The sequence below is a fragment of the Bombyx mori genome, chromosome 26 (assembly GCF_030269925.1).
Source record: "Bombyx mori chromosome 26, ASM3026992v2".
Classification (NCBI taxonomy): Eukaryota; Metazoa; Arthropoda; class Insecta; order Lepidoptera; family Bombycidae; genus Bombyx; species Bombyx mori.
The window spans coordinates 6,642,449-6,656,118 of NC_085132.1; the positions used below are offsets into that span (position 1 = coordinate 6,642,449).

General features: G+C 35.2%; 1 protein-coding gene across 1 annotated transcript in view; it reads right to left on the reverse strand.

Annotated features, from left to right (window-relative positions):
- Dopr1 (dopamine receptor-1) overlaps positions 1–13,670 on the reverse strand; it is a 122,645-nt gene that overhangs the window by 13,797 nt on the left and 95,178 nt on the right. Inside the window, exon 6 of the mRNA NM_001114987.1 lies at positions 13,233–13,478. Coding sequence (NP_001108459.1) covers positions 13,233–13,478 — 246 coding nt within the window. The remainder of the gene's footprint in view (positions 1–13,232; positions 13,479–13,670) is intronic.

Here is a 13,670-nt window from a genome sequence, read left to right on the forward strand (position 1 = left end):
ATAATATAGATTCGATAATATAGAATTAGAATATAAAATAATCTATAATTATATATAAAGATAAATTGCTGTTGTTAGTCTCGCTAAAACTCGAGAACGGTGGGACCGATTTGGCTAATTTTGATCTTGAATTATTTATCGAAGTCCAGAGAAGGATTATAAGGTAGATAAATATGAAAATACTCGGAATTAAATAAAAATAACAAATTTGTTTTTACTTTGATTTGTGTCCCCGTCGGACGGATTCCTTTTGTTTGTTTTAAGTTTTTTTTTACAAAAATGTTTAGGTCTTTTATTTAGAGATTGAGGCACTACGAATTCTGCCGGGTCAGCTGGTATAGAATAAATTCAATGGTGGTAGGACGTTTTGTGAGCGCGCATGGGTGCCACCAAAATAGACAGGGCATTTTCTTTGCGAAACAGTATGAGAACTGGTTACCACTTAATATCAGGTGATCCACGAGCACGTTCTCGTATCTATCCATAAAAATATGTTTTTTTCAAATCAAAGTCAAATTATTCATTACTTTAAAAAAGATTCAATGGATTTGTAGTTATATCATATCCTACATACATATATAATACATTTTTTTTAAGATTGAAGAATTACTGTTGGCCCGGAGGCCTTTCCAGTTTCACCAGGACAGGTGGGCGAGCAAAGGCTCAGCCAGGAGGGGTGGGATTTGCTAACAGCTAACCGAGCGCCTCCGAAGGAGACCTAACAACTAAAGAGCAGCTGCTTCGCGAATGAATCTACTACCGGATCGGAATCGCGACCCGCTGAGAAGATCCGGCGAGAAACTCAGCGAGCTGATTCATGGGATATAATACTACTGAGCCATTAGTAGGATACCATAAAGATTTTAAGTAACAATCCGTGCAAGAGTTTTGAATAAGATCAAATATTATCTTCTTATCTCTCCAGGTATGGTCGATGGTTATAACATAACTATTACGACTTAAGCCACTTCTTAAACTTGTTGCAGTTTCCTTAAGATATATTGCAATGAAATAGGATAGTCATTAGTAGAAAATTATTATATTATATTACTACCGGAGGAATATTGGGAAGTATATGGAAAGCTGAATCTGGACGTGACTATTATCTCTCGAGCAAATCAAATGATTTTATTAAAGAATTTTCTGATTTAAAATATTAATGACTATCCGAATTATGTAAATTCAAGCTTACATTGTCACTTCAAATAATAACTTCTTAATGTGCAAAATTTAAAGTACTCATCCATTTTGCAAGATTACATTCGTTCGGAGGTTTATATGTAGAGATAATAAAATAGTTTGAGTAATAAAAGAGATATAAAAGCACTTGGAGATCGTTAGAATTATGATGAATTTTCATTTTAGTTGCATACTACAAAAATTAATGTTTTTAACAAGCTTTTATTATACCTATTTTAAGTAATCTTAATAATAGTACTTCGCAATATATGTATATACCTCCTGAGTCTTTTTCAAGAAGAGATCGCTTTTACCGATAAGACCGCTTATTGTACAGCCTCTTGACTGTTTATCAATGCTGTGATTTGGTGTGCAATAAACTATACTCTCTCTCTCTCTCTCTCTCTTTCTCTCTCTCTCTCTCTCTCTCTTTCTCTCTCTCTCTCTCTCTATATACAGTCAAACCTGGGTAAGTGAGAACTGGATAAGTGAGAAAACTCTATAAGTGAGAGTAATAGCCAGGACCCGTCATTTTAAGCTCCCAAAACCTCTATTAGAGAGAAACAGAAACCTCTGTAAGAGAGAGTCGTTTTTCCCTCATGGACCTCCGTAAGTGAGACTGCTACTTATTTATACCTCTATAAGCGACAGTCGAGCTTTATTTATTTATTTATATTATTTAGGAGGAACAAATGAAAAATCAAATTATAAATTTAACATCTGCTATTTTATGACTCATTCTTAACTTTTGTGGAACTTCCTTCTATTGTTTTTGAATTGTTTTCTCGTCAATATTGAACCTATTCTATTTCGTGGAACTAAATAACGTTGTTATTTTATCGCATTCTTTTCGAATAGACACGTGTGCCTCTGTACCGTCCTGTTTGTCGGACTTACTCAGTTTATCGTCAATCAATTGCGAAGGAACTTTCGTCTCTGCATGTCATAAGTGAATAGTGAATGCGTTTGAATCCGGAAAATCGCGAAATGAAATTCAGAGGGAGCATTAGCGAGAAACTCGAGTTAGTGAGAAACCTCTATAAGCGAGAATAAGATTGTGCTCCCTTGAACTCTCGCTTATCCAGGTTTGACTGTATATATTTTATATATTTCTCTCTCTAATGAAATTTTTCAACGTAAGTCTCATCATTCATTTCATTGCTTTGCCCTAATATTGTATTATTATAATATAGACCACGGTCACCTGTATTATTAATTCTAATTTTAGTTCGGAGTGTTATTCGGGCTGCTTTTCGGGGAGCGTTTAAATACGCAGCTACGCATTGCTGGAATGATCTCCCACCACCTATTCGTCAAATTGTAACAAAGCATGGCTTTATTAATCGTTTAAAATCATTTCTTTTGGACTCACAAAAACTAATCTAATTTATAGTATTTATAGTAACTAATTTAATCTTAGCTTGTGAAAACTTCCTTTTATTAAATTTTTATTTATTTTTATATTTTTTTTAAGCTGCCCACAGGTTGTTATTATTGTGTGCTTATTATGTTTTGTATTCGGGTTCACCATTTAATTTGATTTTTGTTTTGTTTTTTTCTTAAATTTTTGGTTTTGTTTTCGGGTTCACCATTTAATTTGATTTTTATTTTGTTTTTTCTTAAAATTTTATAATTTACTAATTTTACTAATTTATATCATATTCTGAGTATGTACACACGTACGGAGTCTTCATTCCCGCAAAGAACCAAAGGGAAACGGGGGTGACTGAAAATCAGCGCTGTTCAATTTATCAACCTTGAACAGCAATAGCTGAGCCACCTCCTTTTGCCTTTTTCTCTTTTTTTTGCTTTTCTTTTTTTTGTATTTCATTTTATGATGTGAAAGGCAATAAATGATCTTTATTATTATTATTATTATTATTATTCGATATTATTGTTAGTCTTTTGGTAGTTTTTAATCTATCACCACCCATTATTATTCAATAAATGATCCCGTTTTCCATTTATGCGTTTCCAATAACGCGAACGGATAGCGCGCGGCAAACGATTTCGTGCGCGCAATTACCCTTAAAATTTACCGGATAATAACTTAACACGAAATGCATATGAATTGCGCCAGTTAATAATGTAGCTTAGACTTAATAAAGTATTTGCGATTTTTATTTATTAATTCTTTATTGGTACACACTGTTAATAAAATACAGTAATTGGGATAAGATATAACAAATGGCAAGCTTAACTCAACAATTGAGTTATCTACCAGCTAACCATTCTCAAAGAAGGAAAGCTTTACATTAGTGGGTAGATGAGTACAATCTAATTAATTTAATTATTAATGCTATAGACAATAACAATAAAAAAATTAAATAAAAATAAACACTAATACATAACTTTTGACTTTATTTGTAGAAATATGTAATTATTTATATTTTAATATTTATGCAACCATACAGCACGCTTAAACAGTACGTATGCGTGTTTAAGTCGTAAACTTTTCACACTGCAATAGCTTTTCTTCTTCGGTATATGAAATAATGAACTTATTATTACCACCGGTTATTATGCTAGGTTACTTGATTATTTTAATAGACTAGCTGACCCGACAGACTTCGTAGTGCCTTAATCGATAAATAAAAGACCTAAACTTTATTTAATTGCGAGCATTTTCATATTTATCTACATTTAAAACCTTCTCTGGGCTTCCACAAATAGTTCAAGATCAAAATTAGCCAAATCGATCCAGCCGTTCTCGAGTTTTAGCGAGACTAACAAACAGCAATTCATTTATATATATATAATAGAAATAATAGATAATAGATATACCTTTAGATTCCAGACCATCTGAAATAGCAAGATATTGAGGTAAAAGCACCAGAAGAAAAACGGATCCTTGTGCATTCTTAGGGGGGCGCGGAACGGAGAAGGAGGCTAAGGAGTAAATCTCACTGCCCGGGCAGTAGCTTCCTACCTAATGTGTCAAGGGTTATTAGTTGCTGATATCGTCTCTATATATGGTGCCACGGTAATAAATGTGTACGGTTGCTCCTCACGAGACGTTTACCATAATAGTGAACGGCTATTCAGATAGGATTGGATATCACAACAGCTTAGCATAACTAAAGCATTATTCTATATTACGAGCACAATGTAACCGGATAGCGCGCTCGGTTTACCCGGTTCCGTAACAAAGTTAGAACACAATTTGCCGGTTCGCATTCTGAAAAACTTAGCAGCACGATAGACAGATCGATCAGCGTTCTACCGGCTTAGAACGATTCCGTTGGGATTAAGCTGACGTTGATTAATTAACATTCAGCTTCTAAACCGCTTATGACATTAAATGATTGCATTAATTGAGGCGGGGAATTTGAACTATCCATTGCGCAAGGATTTATTTTTGGTGGCTTTTTGTTTATTCACACACGTGAAACGGAAGTTGTGGCAAGTCAACTGATATACGGTGTTGGTTAGTTTAGAGTTATGGGTTTATTGAAAATGCAATCTATTTAAGCAGACTTCAAAGAAGGAGGAGATTCTCAATTCAACTGTATCTTTTACGCGTGCTACCTCAGAACTTTTTTCTAGATGAACTGATATTCATTGTTCAATAGCTGGTGCTTCTTATGTGCTCTCATTTCAATTTACCAAGATCAGACCATTACTTTTTAATATATCCTTAATAATGCATATTTAATTAACTTCTATTTTATGGATAAAATTCTCATATTATTTTCATGAAATCGTTTTTTTTTTTTTTGTAGTCTAAAGTGTTCTGTTTCATCCTCATTTGAAAAGGGTGTTAAGTACGTTAAACAAACTACGCAGAAAAGGTAATCTTATTATAGAGCAGACTGTAATGAGATCTAAAAATGCAGTGAGATTTGTGAGATATGTATGTATTTGTATGTAGTCCTCACTGCAGGCTCGTACCGATAGGCGATGAGGTACACCAACAATTTCACTTATCTATAATAATAATATAATAATAAAGCTTTCTTTATTCCACACAAAAATACTTAATTACAAACAATTTGAAGATACATGAATGGTTTTTTTTATTTTTTTATTATTAAACAGTTAAAAATTAAATATTAAAGTTTAAAAAGTTAATTAAGAAGTTAGTTAAGGATTAATTAATTTTAATATTATTTACATTATTTCTGTATGGACCCCCTTCGGGTAAAAGCCTCCTCTAAGGTACTCCACTTTTTCTTATCCTTGGCGATATTCAACCAATCTTTACCAGCCACTGTTATAATTTCGTCTACCCACCTAGCGTAGGGGCGGCCTTTAGCTCTCTTTCCTCGTGGACCTGTCCATACGACCGATCTTTTTGTCCATCTGTTGTCGTTGTATCTAGCCAGATGGCCTGCCCATTTCCATTTCCTTTGTAGCGAGAATGTTAAAGCATCTGTTATTTTCGTTTTCTGACGGATATTCGTGCATTTCACCTTGTCTTTAAGTTTTAAGCCCATAATACTTCTTTCCATTTTTCTCTGAGTGGTCTGGATTTTATTTTTCGTTTTGAAATCAAATATCCATGATTGACACCCATAGGTCAGGCATGGTAGTATAGTTGTGTCCATGGCTATCTTCTTAGTGGACAATGGCAGTTGCGATTTGAAAATTTCCTTATAAGCCCAATACTTTTTCCAGGTCATGGCGACTCGTCGGTCCACTTCTTCTGAGTGTCTCTCCCTTCTAAAAGATATTTGCTTTCCTAAATATACATATTTTTCTACCATTTCAAGAGGAATGTTGTTGATAGAGATTGGTAACGTATGGTGATTAGTCATTACTTTCGTTTTCTCGAGGTTCATTTCTAAGCCAATTTTTGAGCTAGCTTGATGCAATTCATTTATCATTATACCCAATTGTTGTGGGCATTCAGAAAATAGTATAACGTCATCTGCAAATTCGAGATGGCTCAGATAGCTTCCATTTATGTTAATCCCTTTTTTAGACCATGGTAAATTGCTCGTTATCTGTTGTAAGACGGCTATAAACAGTTTTGGGGATAGAGGATCGCCTTGACGGACTCCCCTCTTTATGTTGATTGTTGCTCCGATTCTATCTAGCTTAACTTTACTTGTGCAGTTGGTATAAATGTTTTTTAGAATGCTAATGTATTTTTCTTGAATATTTAATGCATGTAAAGCTTCCCAGATACTGTCGTGTGATATAGAGTCGAAAGCTTTTTTATAATCTATAAAAGCCAGGTATAGGGGCCTTTGGAACTCTAAGTATTTTTCGATAACCTGGTCGACAACTTGAATATGGTCTGCCGTGCTAAAACCCGTTCTGAAGCCAGCTTGCTCTATCGGCTGGTGTGAATCAATGCTGGAGGATATTCTTTCAAGTAGGCAGGAGGAAAATAATTTATATAAACAGGGCATAAGGCTAATCGGGCGGTAATTCCCTATGTCAGCTGGATTACCTTTTTTATATAGTAATATAATCTCAGACTCCCTCCATAGCTGCGGCACAGTTTCTTCTTCAAGTATTTTGTTCCATAAGATGGTGATTGGTGTCAAAAGTAAGGTTCTAGCTAACTTGATGTATTTGTTGGTAATTCCATCTGGTCCTGGGCTCTTTTCTGACTTAAGTTTCTTTACTTGTCTTAAGACTTCAGACTCGGAAAAGCGTTGTACAAATGAGGTATTAGCATGACTAAAGATATCTTTTTTCCTCAGTGGAATAATGTCTGGTTGACTGTATAATTTAGTGTAAAAGTTGGTAGCTATATTTATAATCTCTGTTCGGGATTTACATTTATTAGTGCCGGCCTGTAGTGATGGGATCCAGATTTTTAATTTATTTAATTCTTGTTGACCTTTTTTAGCAGATCTTGATTTTTCAAGGTGCTTTTGTATTATGTTTGTCCTATAGATATCGTAGCATTTTCTTATTTCTTTGTTAGTTAGTTTATAAAGTGATTTTAATTTTTCCCTGTCTATTTTATTCAATTTAGATTTATTTTGTAGTTTGCTGCTTTGTTTTATAAGTTCTAGCACTTCCACTGACAAGATTCTGTTCTTTTTTGGCCTTTTTATTCCTTTCAAACTTTCCTTTATACATTTTACGATTTTTTCGTAGTAATCTTCTAGTTTATAATTACTATATGTCGTAATAAGTTCTGGTATGTAGCTCTTAAGGTTTTTGAGGTATATTTCTTGTTCGGCTATACTTTTTAGGTTTGTTGACACACTACAGAAATTGCGTCTATTTTTCTTTGTTGATTTTAGGTGAATTGTAGTTCTTAATAATCTGTGGTCTGATCCAAAAGAAAAAGATGATAGTACTTCGTATTTAGAAACTATGTTAGGAATCGTGGTCATAATATAATCTATTTCATTTCTGGTATTCCTATCTGGAGAGATCCATGTCCATCGATTTTTAGGTTTTAAATTGAACATTGTATTAATAATTTTTAGGTTGTACTCTTGTGCATATTGAATGAGTCTCTCTCCTCGCATACTCCTGATACCATGTCCATACTTGCCGGTAGCGGAACATTCATACTTCTTGGTAGTCCCTATTTGTGCGTTAAAATCTCCCATAGAAATTATATATTTCGTACAGGTTGAGTCATGCGCTTTCTCCAGGTCGTCGTAAAAGTTATCTATATCTTCTTGCGACGAGTTTTCAGTTGGGGCATATGCCTGGATAATTGCGAGACGTATCTTTTCTAGCACAATTTCTAGTATGCACACTCTCTCAGATATACCTGTGAATGATATGATATTTTCCTTGTGTATCTTCTTGATTAGGAAGCCTACCCCGTGCAGTCCTTTGGTTTGGCCTATGTGGTACATAATGTATTTGTCATCTTCGATTATCTTTTCACCAAAGCGGCGGACTTCGCACAGTCCTATTACATCGTGGTTGATGCCTTGTAACGCTGCCTTAAGCTCTATAAATTTTAATTCGGAAGCTAATGATTTTACATTGAAGGTGCAGATATTGAAGGTGCTGAAGGTATTGTTTTTTAAAGTGGTTTCCCTTAGTGGGTTTTGGTCGAACTCTCCCGCGGTGACCGGCCGTATTGGGAGATGATATGTGGGTGGGAGTTCTAGTGTTGATTGCTATTTTGCATTATCCTTGGAAGTATTTGTTTGGTTTTGAGGTGCTTCTTTCTGGGCGAATACTAGTTTGGGCGTCTGTGTTATGTAGCTTTTCATGTTTCTCGCTTTGGTTTTCTTCAAAGGTTGTTTTTCAACGTGTTGAGTTTCTTGGCTAGCAGTCGTAGGTGTCTCCGGGGATTCGGAAAGGTATCTCTTGTTTGGTTGATTGCGGGGAGAATGTTTTTTATTCAGTATGATAAGTTTGTCATATCTTATAATTGCTCTATTTCCTGCTTCTTTTTCTCTCTCTAACTGGGCTTGCAACTCTTTGCGCTTTTTTAAGATTTCAATTGGATAGTCTTCTTTTATGTAGTATGCGGTTTTTTGTAAACAATATTTGTCTTTCTGAATTTTTAGTTTTAATCCTAATGTGTTGAACGTTATTACTACTGGTCTGGTCTTCTCTCCCTTTTTTCCCAGCCTACGTACTGCTTCAATGCTGTTAGTTTCGCAGGATACTTTAAAATTTGTATTTATTATGCTGATTATCATTTCTTCAAGTTCGTGGTATGAGTTTTCGCGCTCTTCTACACCAAACATGACCAAGTTTTTGCGTCTAGACTGTCTTTCTAAGTTGTTCATCTTTCTATTTTGTTCTTCAATTTTTTGTTCTAAAAGCTCGTTTTTAAGTTCTAAGCTGCTTAACTTCTCGGTAAGGCTGTTAACTATTATGTTTTTGATGTCTTCCTTCATCTTTACCATATCTTCTTTTTGTTTTTTTATGTCTTGTTGCAAATTCAAGAACATGTCTTTTATTTCTTCCATAATTTTAATTTTTTTATTTTATTTTACTGAACTCTGTTGGAAACGTACAGTACTTTTTCTTCCACTCAATTGAATTTATCGATGCTTGTTAAGTAGTGTCGTTGTTTGTCACTAGATGGCAAATTAGAATTTAACAAAGGGTTTGTCTCAGTTGTTTTGACACTTATCTATACTAATATATAAATCTACAGTGGTTTTTACGGATGTTCCGTTATAACTACTGAACCATGCATCCGATTGACTTGAAACTTGGTATCCATGTAGAAAATACATGTACTTAATGGATAGGCTAATATTTATATGAGTGTTGGTCTCCTACACCAGTTGCGGGGGCGTTAATGATGAGAATCCTTGTGGGGGTGAGAAATAATAATGTTAATTTGAAATGCCCAGCGAAGCGGACGGGTACAGCTAGTTTACAAAATACAGCAGAGACACGTAGCGCGCGCGGTATTTCAACCATCACACTTTCTTCTTTTTGTGGATGTCGCCACGCGATCTCGCTCGCACGCGTCGGTAGGTAATGTGCGGGAGAGGGATGGGACAGGATTTGCAAACCAAATTAAATGTTACTATCTTCAGAAACCAAAAACTAACAGTTGCAAATCAGCGCAACCAATGTGTTACATTTAAACATAAGGGTTAACAATAAAAGATATTAGCCTAACTCTTTCACCCTTTGTAAATGTAATATGGCAATTAAAATTTTACCAAGAAAGCTAAATCAAGCTTTCAACCGTCTCTCTGTCTTCCATCAAAAGCCAAGTTCTAAGATGAACCTAATTATTTTAAATCACTAACGAAAGATAAATTTTACACGTGTTCATATAGGTAAGTCTGAGTTAAATATCTGTGTAGAACTTGTTAAGGCTTGTTTGACGATTTTGTTAAAATTCGCTACCCAAATTACGAAGTCTAATTGATAAGAGAGGGAAATTATTTTCTTGAACACAGTTAGTGAGTTCAGAGATTATTTCGTTAAAATATTTGACTTGCTTAGCTTAGGCGAGTGCTCCGATTTGAATTGGTTAATAGTTTTAAACACAAATTTTAAAATATGCTGAGATTTTATTTGCCATATTTTAGGCCAATACAGTGGTATTTTATTCATTCGGCTACTAGAAAAATATTCGAAATCATCATTATCCTGCCCTTCTCCCGGTCACCTGGGGTCGGCGCAACATGTTTTCTCCTTCCATACTCTTCTATCATATACCATTTCTTCGCTCACTCCCCTCTTATCAATATCGTCTTTCACGCAATCCATCCATTTCCTCTTAGGTCTACCTCTTCCTCTATATCCTTCCACATTCATAGTTAACATTATCTTACCAGCCTCATTTTCATCTCGTCTCATCACATGTCCATACCATCCCAAACGCGCACTTCTCAGCTTCTCTGTCACAGGTGCCACTTTCAGACTTCCTCTAATACATTCATTCCGTATTCTATCCATTCTCGTTACTCCACATATCCATCGCAAAATTCGCATCTCTGCTGCATTCAATCGCCTTTCATATAAAAATATAGAAAAATAGAAAAATATTCGAAATATCCAATAATAAATAGAATTTACTTCGTTGTTACAAATTTTCTCTATTTTTGAATATTGTTCGACATTATAATTATTTCGGTATCATAGTATTCTTTGCCAACGGTATATATAGCTCGATGGTATACTACTCCAGCTCAATTATCTAATATATAAAATTCTCGTGTCACAGTTTTCGTTGCCATACTCCTCCGAAACGGCTTGACCGATTTTGATGAAATTTTTTGTGCTTATCCGGTATCTATGAGAATCGGCCAACATCTATTTTTCATCCCCCTAAATGTTAGGGGTAGTCCACCCCTAAATTTTTTATTTATTTTTAGACAAAATTTTTAATTTCTATTTTTTTATGATACAACATACAAAAATACATACAATCCTCAATTTTCACCCTTCTACGATCAACCCTTATTTTTTATTTGCTAATGAAAAACTACATTTTTTTGTAAGAATTTTGTTTTTATTTTGTCATGACTTAGAATAAAAAAAATCATATTACTCTGAAATTTTCACCCCTCTACGATCAACCCCTATTTTTTATTTGTTAATCATAAATTTTAAATTTTTTGGCAAGAATTTATTTTTTATTTTGTCATAACTTAAAATAAAAAAAAATATATATTACTCTCAATTTTCACTCTTATACGGTCAACCCCTATTTTTCCATCCCGATTTTAATTTTTTTTATTCTATGCACAGATCCGCAATAAGGTTGCAAGATGGCAATCAAATATTATAATTGTAGTACGATAAATTCTTATTCAGAGTTTATAATTTCAAGTTCCTTTAATTATGATTTTTTTTTAAATTCAATCGATCAGTTATCCCCGCCAGGTGTCGCCTCTCATCCAGCAAACATCACGTAGTAGGGATGAGGACGAAGCCGGTCTCCTGTCTTACTCACTATACATTTTTCAGCCATGTTTCTTTGGTTTTATTTGTGTATCAATCGTAGCTTGCCAGCCATGTTTTTTTGGTTTTATTTGTGTATCAATAGTATGTTCAGTAGGTCTGAGAATCGGCTACTATCTATATTTCATACCCCTAAGTGATAAGGGCTGTCCACCCCAAACATTTTTTATTTTTTATTTTTTTTCTTGGTTATAATGAGGTATAGTCCCCGGCACGTAACTTGGCAAGAGTCGCTAGATGCGCAGAAGTCGTTTTTTAGGTCTCTTTGGTTGTCAAGCGGGACGCGGGGAAAGACGTAGCACCGTTCCGAGCGCGCGATTGGTAAGTCAGTCGACCCTCCCCTCCCGCAACGCGTCCACGTTCCGTTCGCTCCCGGTTACACATGCGCCTACAAAAGTTGTAGGAACCCTTTGTTTATATTGAGTTTTTGTTACGAGTTGTTATTACTGTTTTAAATTTAGTTTTTGTTACGAGTGTTATTGTTTTAAATTTGCTTGCAATGGCAGGACCAAATACCAATGACCATAATTATAGTCGATTCAGTCACTGAGCGTTTTATTATTTACGCCAGTGACGACAGCGACTCTTCGTTATGTCGACGATGAGGAGACAACTCCTTCCACCAGCTCAGGTGCTACCATAAATTTAATCCAAGGGGTAGCACTATTAGAAAATGATAGTGACGACGGCGACACATAATTTTTAATATTAAGTATATTTTTTTAAATAAATTTTTTAACTTTTAAATGTATTTTATTTATAACACCTAATACACTTCACGAATTCCTCTCTTTTCTTTAACTTTCTTCTAAACACACAGGCTTAAAAATAAATTATGGCAAATAAAAATTTTTATAAAATAAAATTAACATATATGCGGGCAATAAAAGTGACCATTTTTTTGTTGCAATGTACACTATGCGCGACATTACCCCCACTACACCAAGACCTTGCCAAATTACGTGCCGCTTACTATATTATGTGGTTGAATGAGGTTTGTGAGAATTTTATATATTAGACTAGAATTTCCCTAGAAATCTTATTTAAGGCAACACAACGTTTGCCGGGTCAGCTAGTATTTATATATAAATGTCAAAGATTGTTATTAGTTTGTTAGCTAAACGAAACGCAGCACGATTCCCGAGAGATGGCAGCACGATTGCGGTATCGTCGGAACTCGGCTAACTTCGTGTTACGACAGAGCCTAGCCGATGGAGGCGCATAAACGTCATTACACACTTACCAATCTGCCATGTTGAACAGCGGTGCCTCCGTCCTAAGAACTGTCATTCGTTTTCGTTTGCTAACGTCACGTGAAGATTTCTAAATTGTTCTAAGACTACAAACGTGATTGGTGTACTCAATATTTCTCCTATTTCGATCACTCCATTCGCCCCTACAATGTCTGACGATGGTTTTAATAATTGTGGCTTCTCCGACATATTATTAAATATATTTATAATTATTACAATACCAGCTGACCCGGCAAACTTCTTAGTGCCTCAATGGATAAATAAAAGACAAAGGAAAACAAAATTGTTATTTTTATTTAATTCCTAGCATTTTCATATTTATTTACCTTCTCTGGACTTCCACAAATAATTCAAGACCAAAATTAGCCAAATCGGTCCAGCCGTTCTCGAGTTTTAGCGAGACTAACAAACAGCAATTCATTTATATATATATATACACAAATATAGCGGGGTATTTTTCTTCAAATTATTTCAAGTAAAGCTTACCGGCAGTAAATACTGATCATCACAATGCAAGGCAGTATAAATGATATACAGCTTGAAACGACCGCGTACGTCGGTGTGAGCACTAACGCGCAGGTCGGGTACTTAGGGGGTCTTTGTGTCGCTAAAGCCTCCTCGTCGGGTCGGTGAAGTCCCAGAGAAATTGGCAGAAAGCTAACTAGGGCAGCTAATAGCCATATCATTGCGATTGTCGTGATCGCAACACGACGCGTCACCCAGCGGCCGTATCTGTTGACAAATAAAAAAATTAGCAACTAAAGCTTAGCTTAAATTGTAGATGGCTACAAAGATAGGCCCAGATACAGCCCACTGAGTTTCTCGCCGGATCTTCTCAGTGATGATTTTCCGATTCGGTGGTAGATTCTACGAAGCACTGCTCTCGCTAGGGCCAGTATTGGCTACACCTTCTGTTTGAGCGCC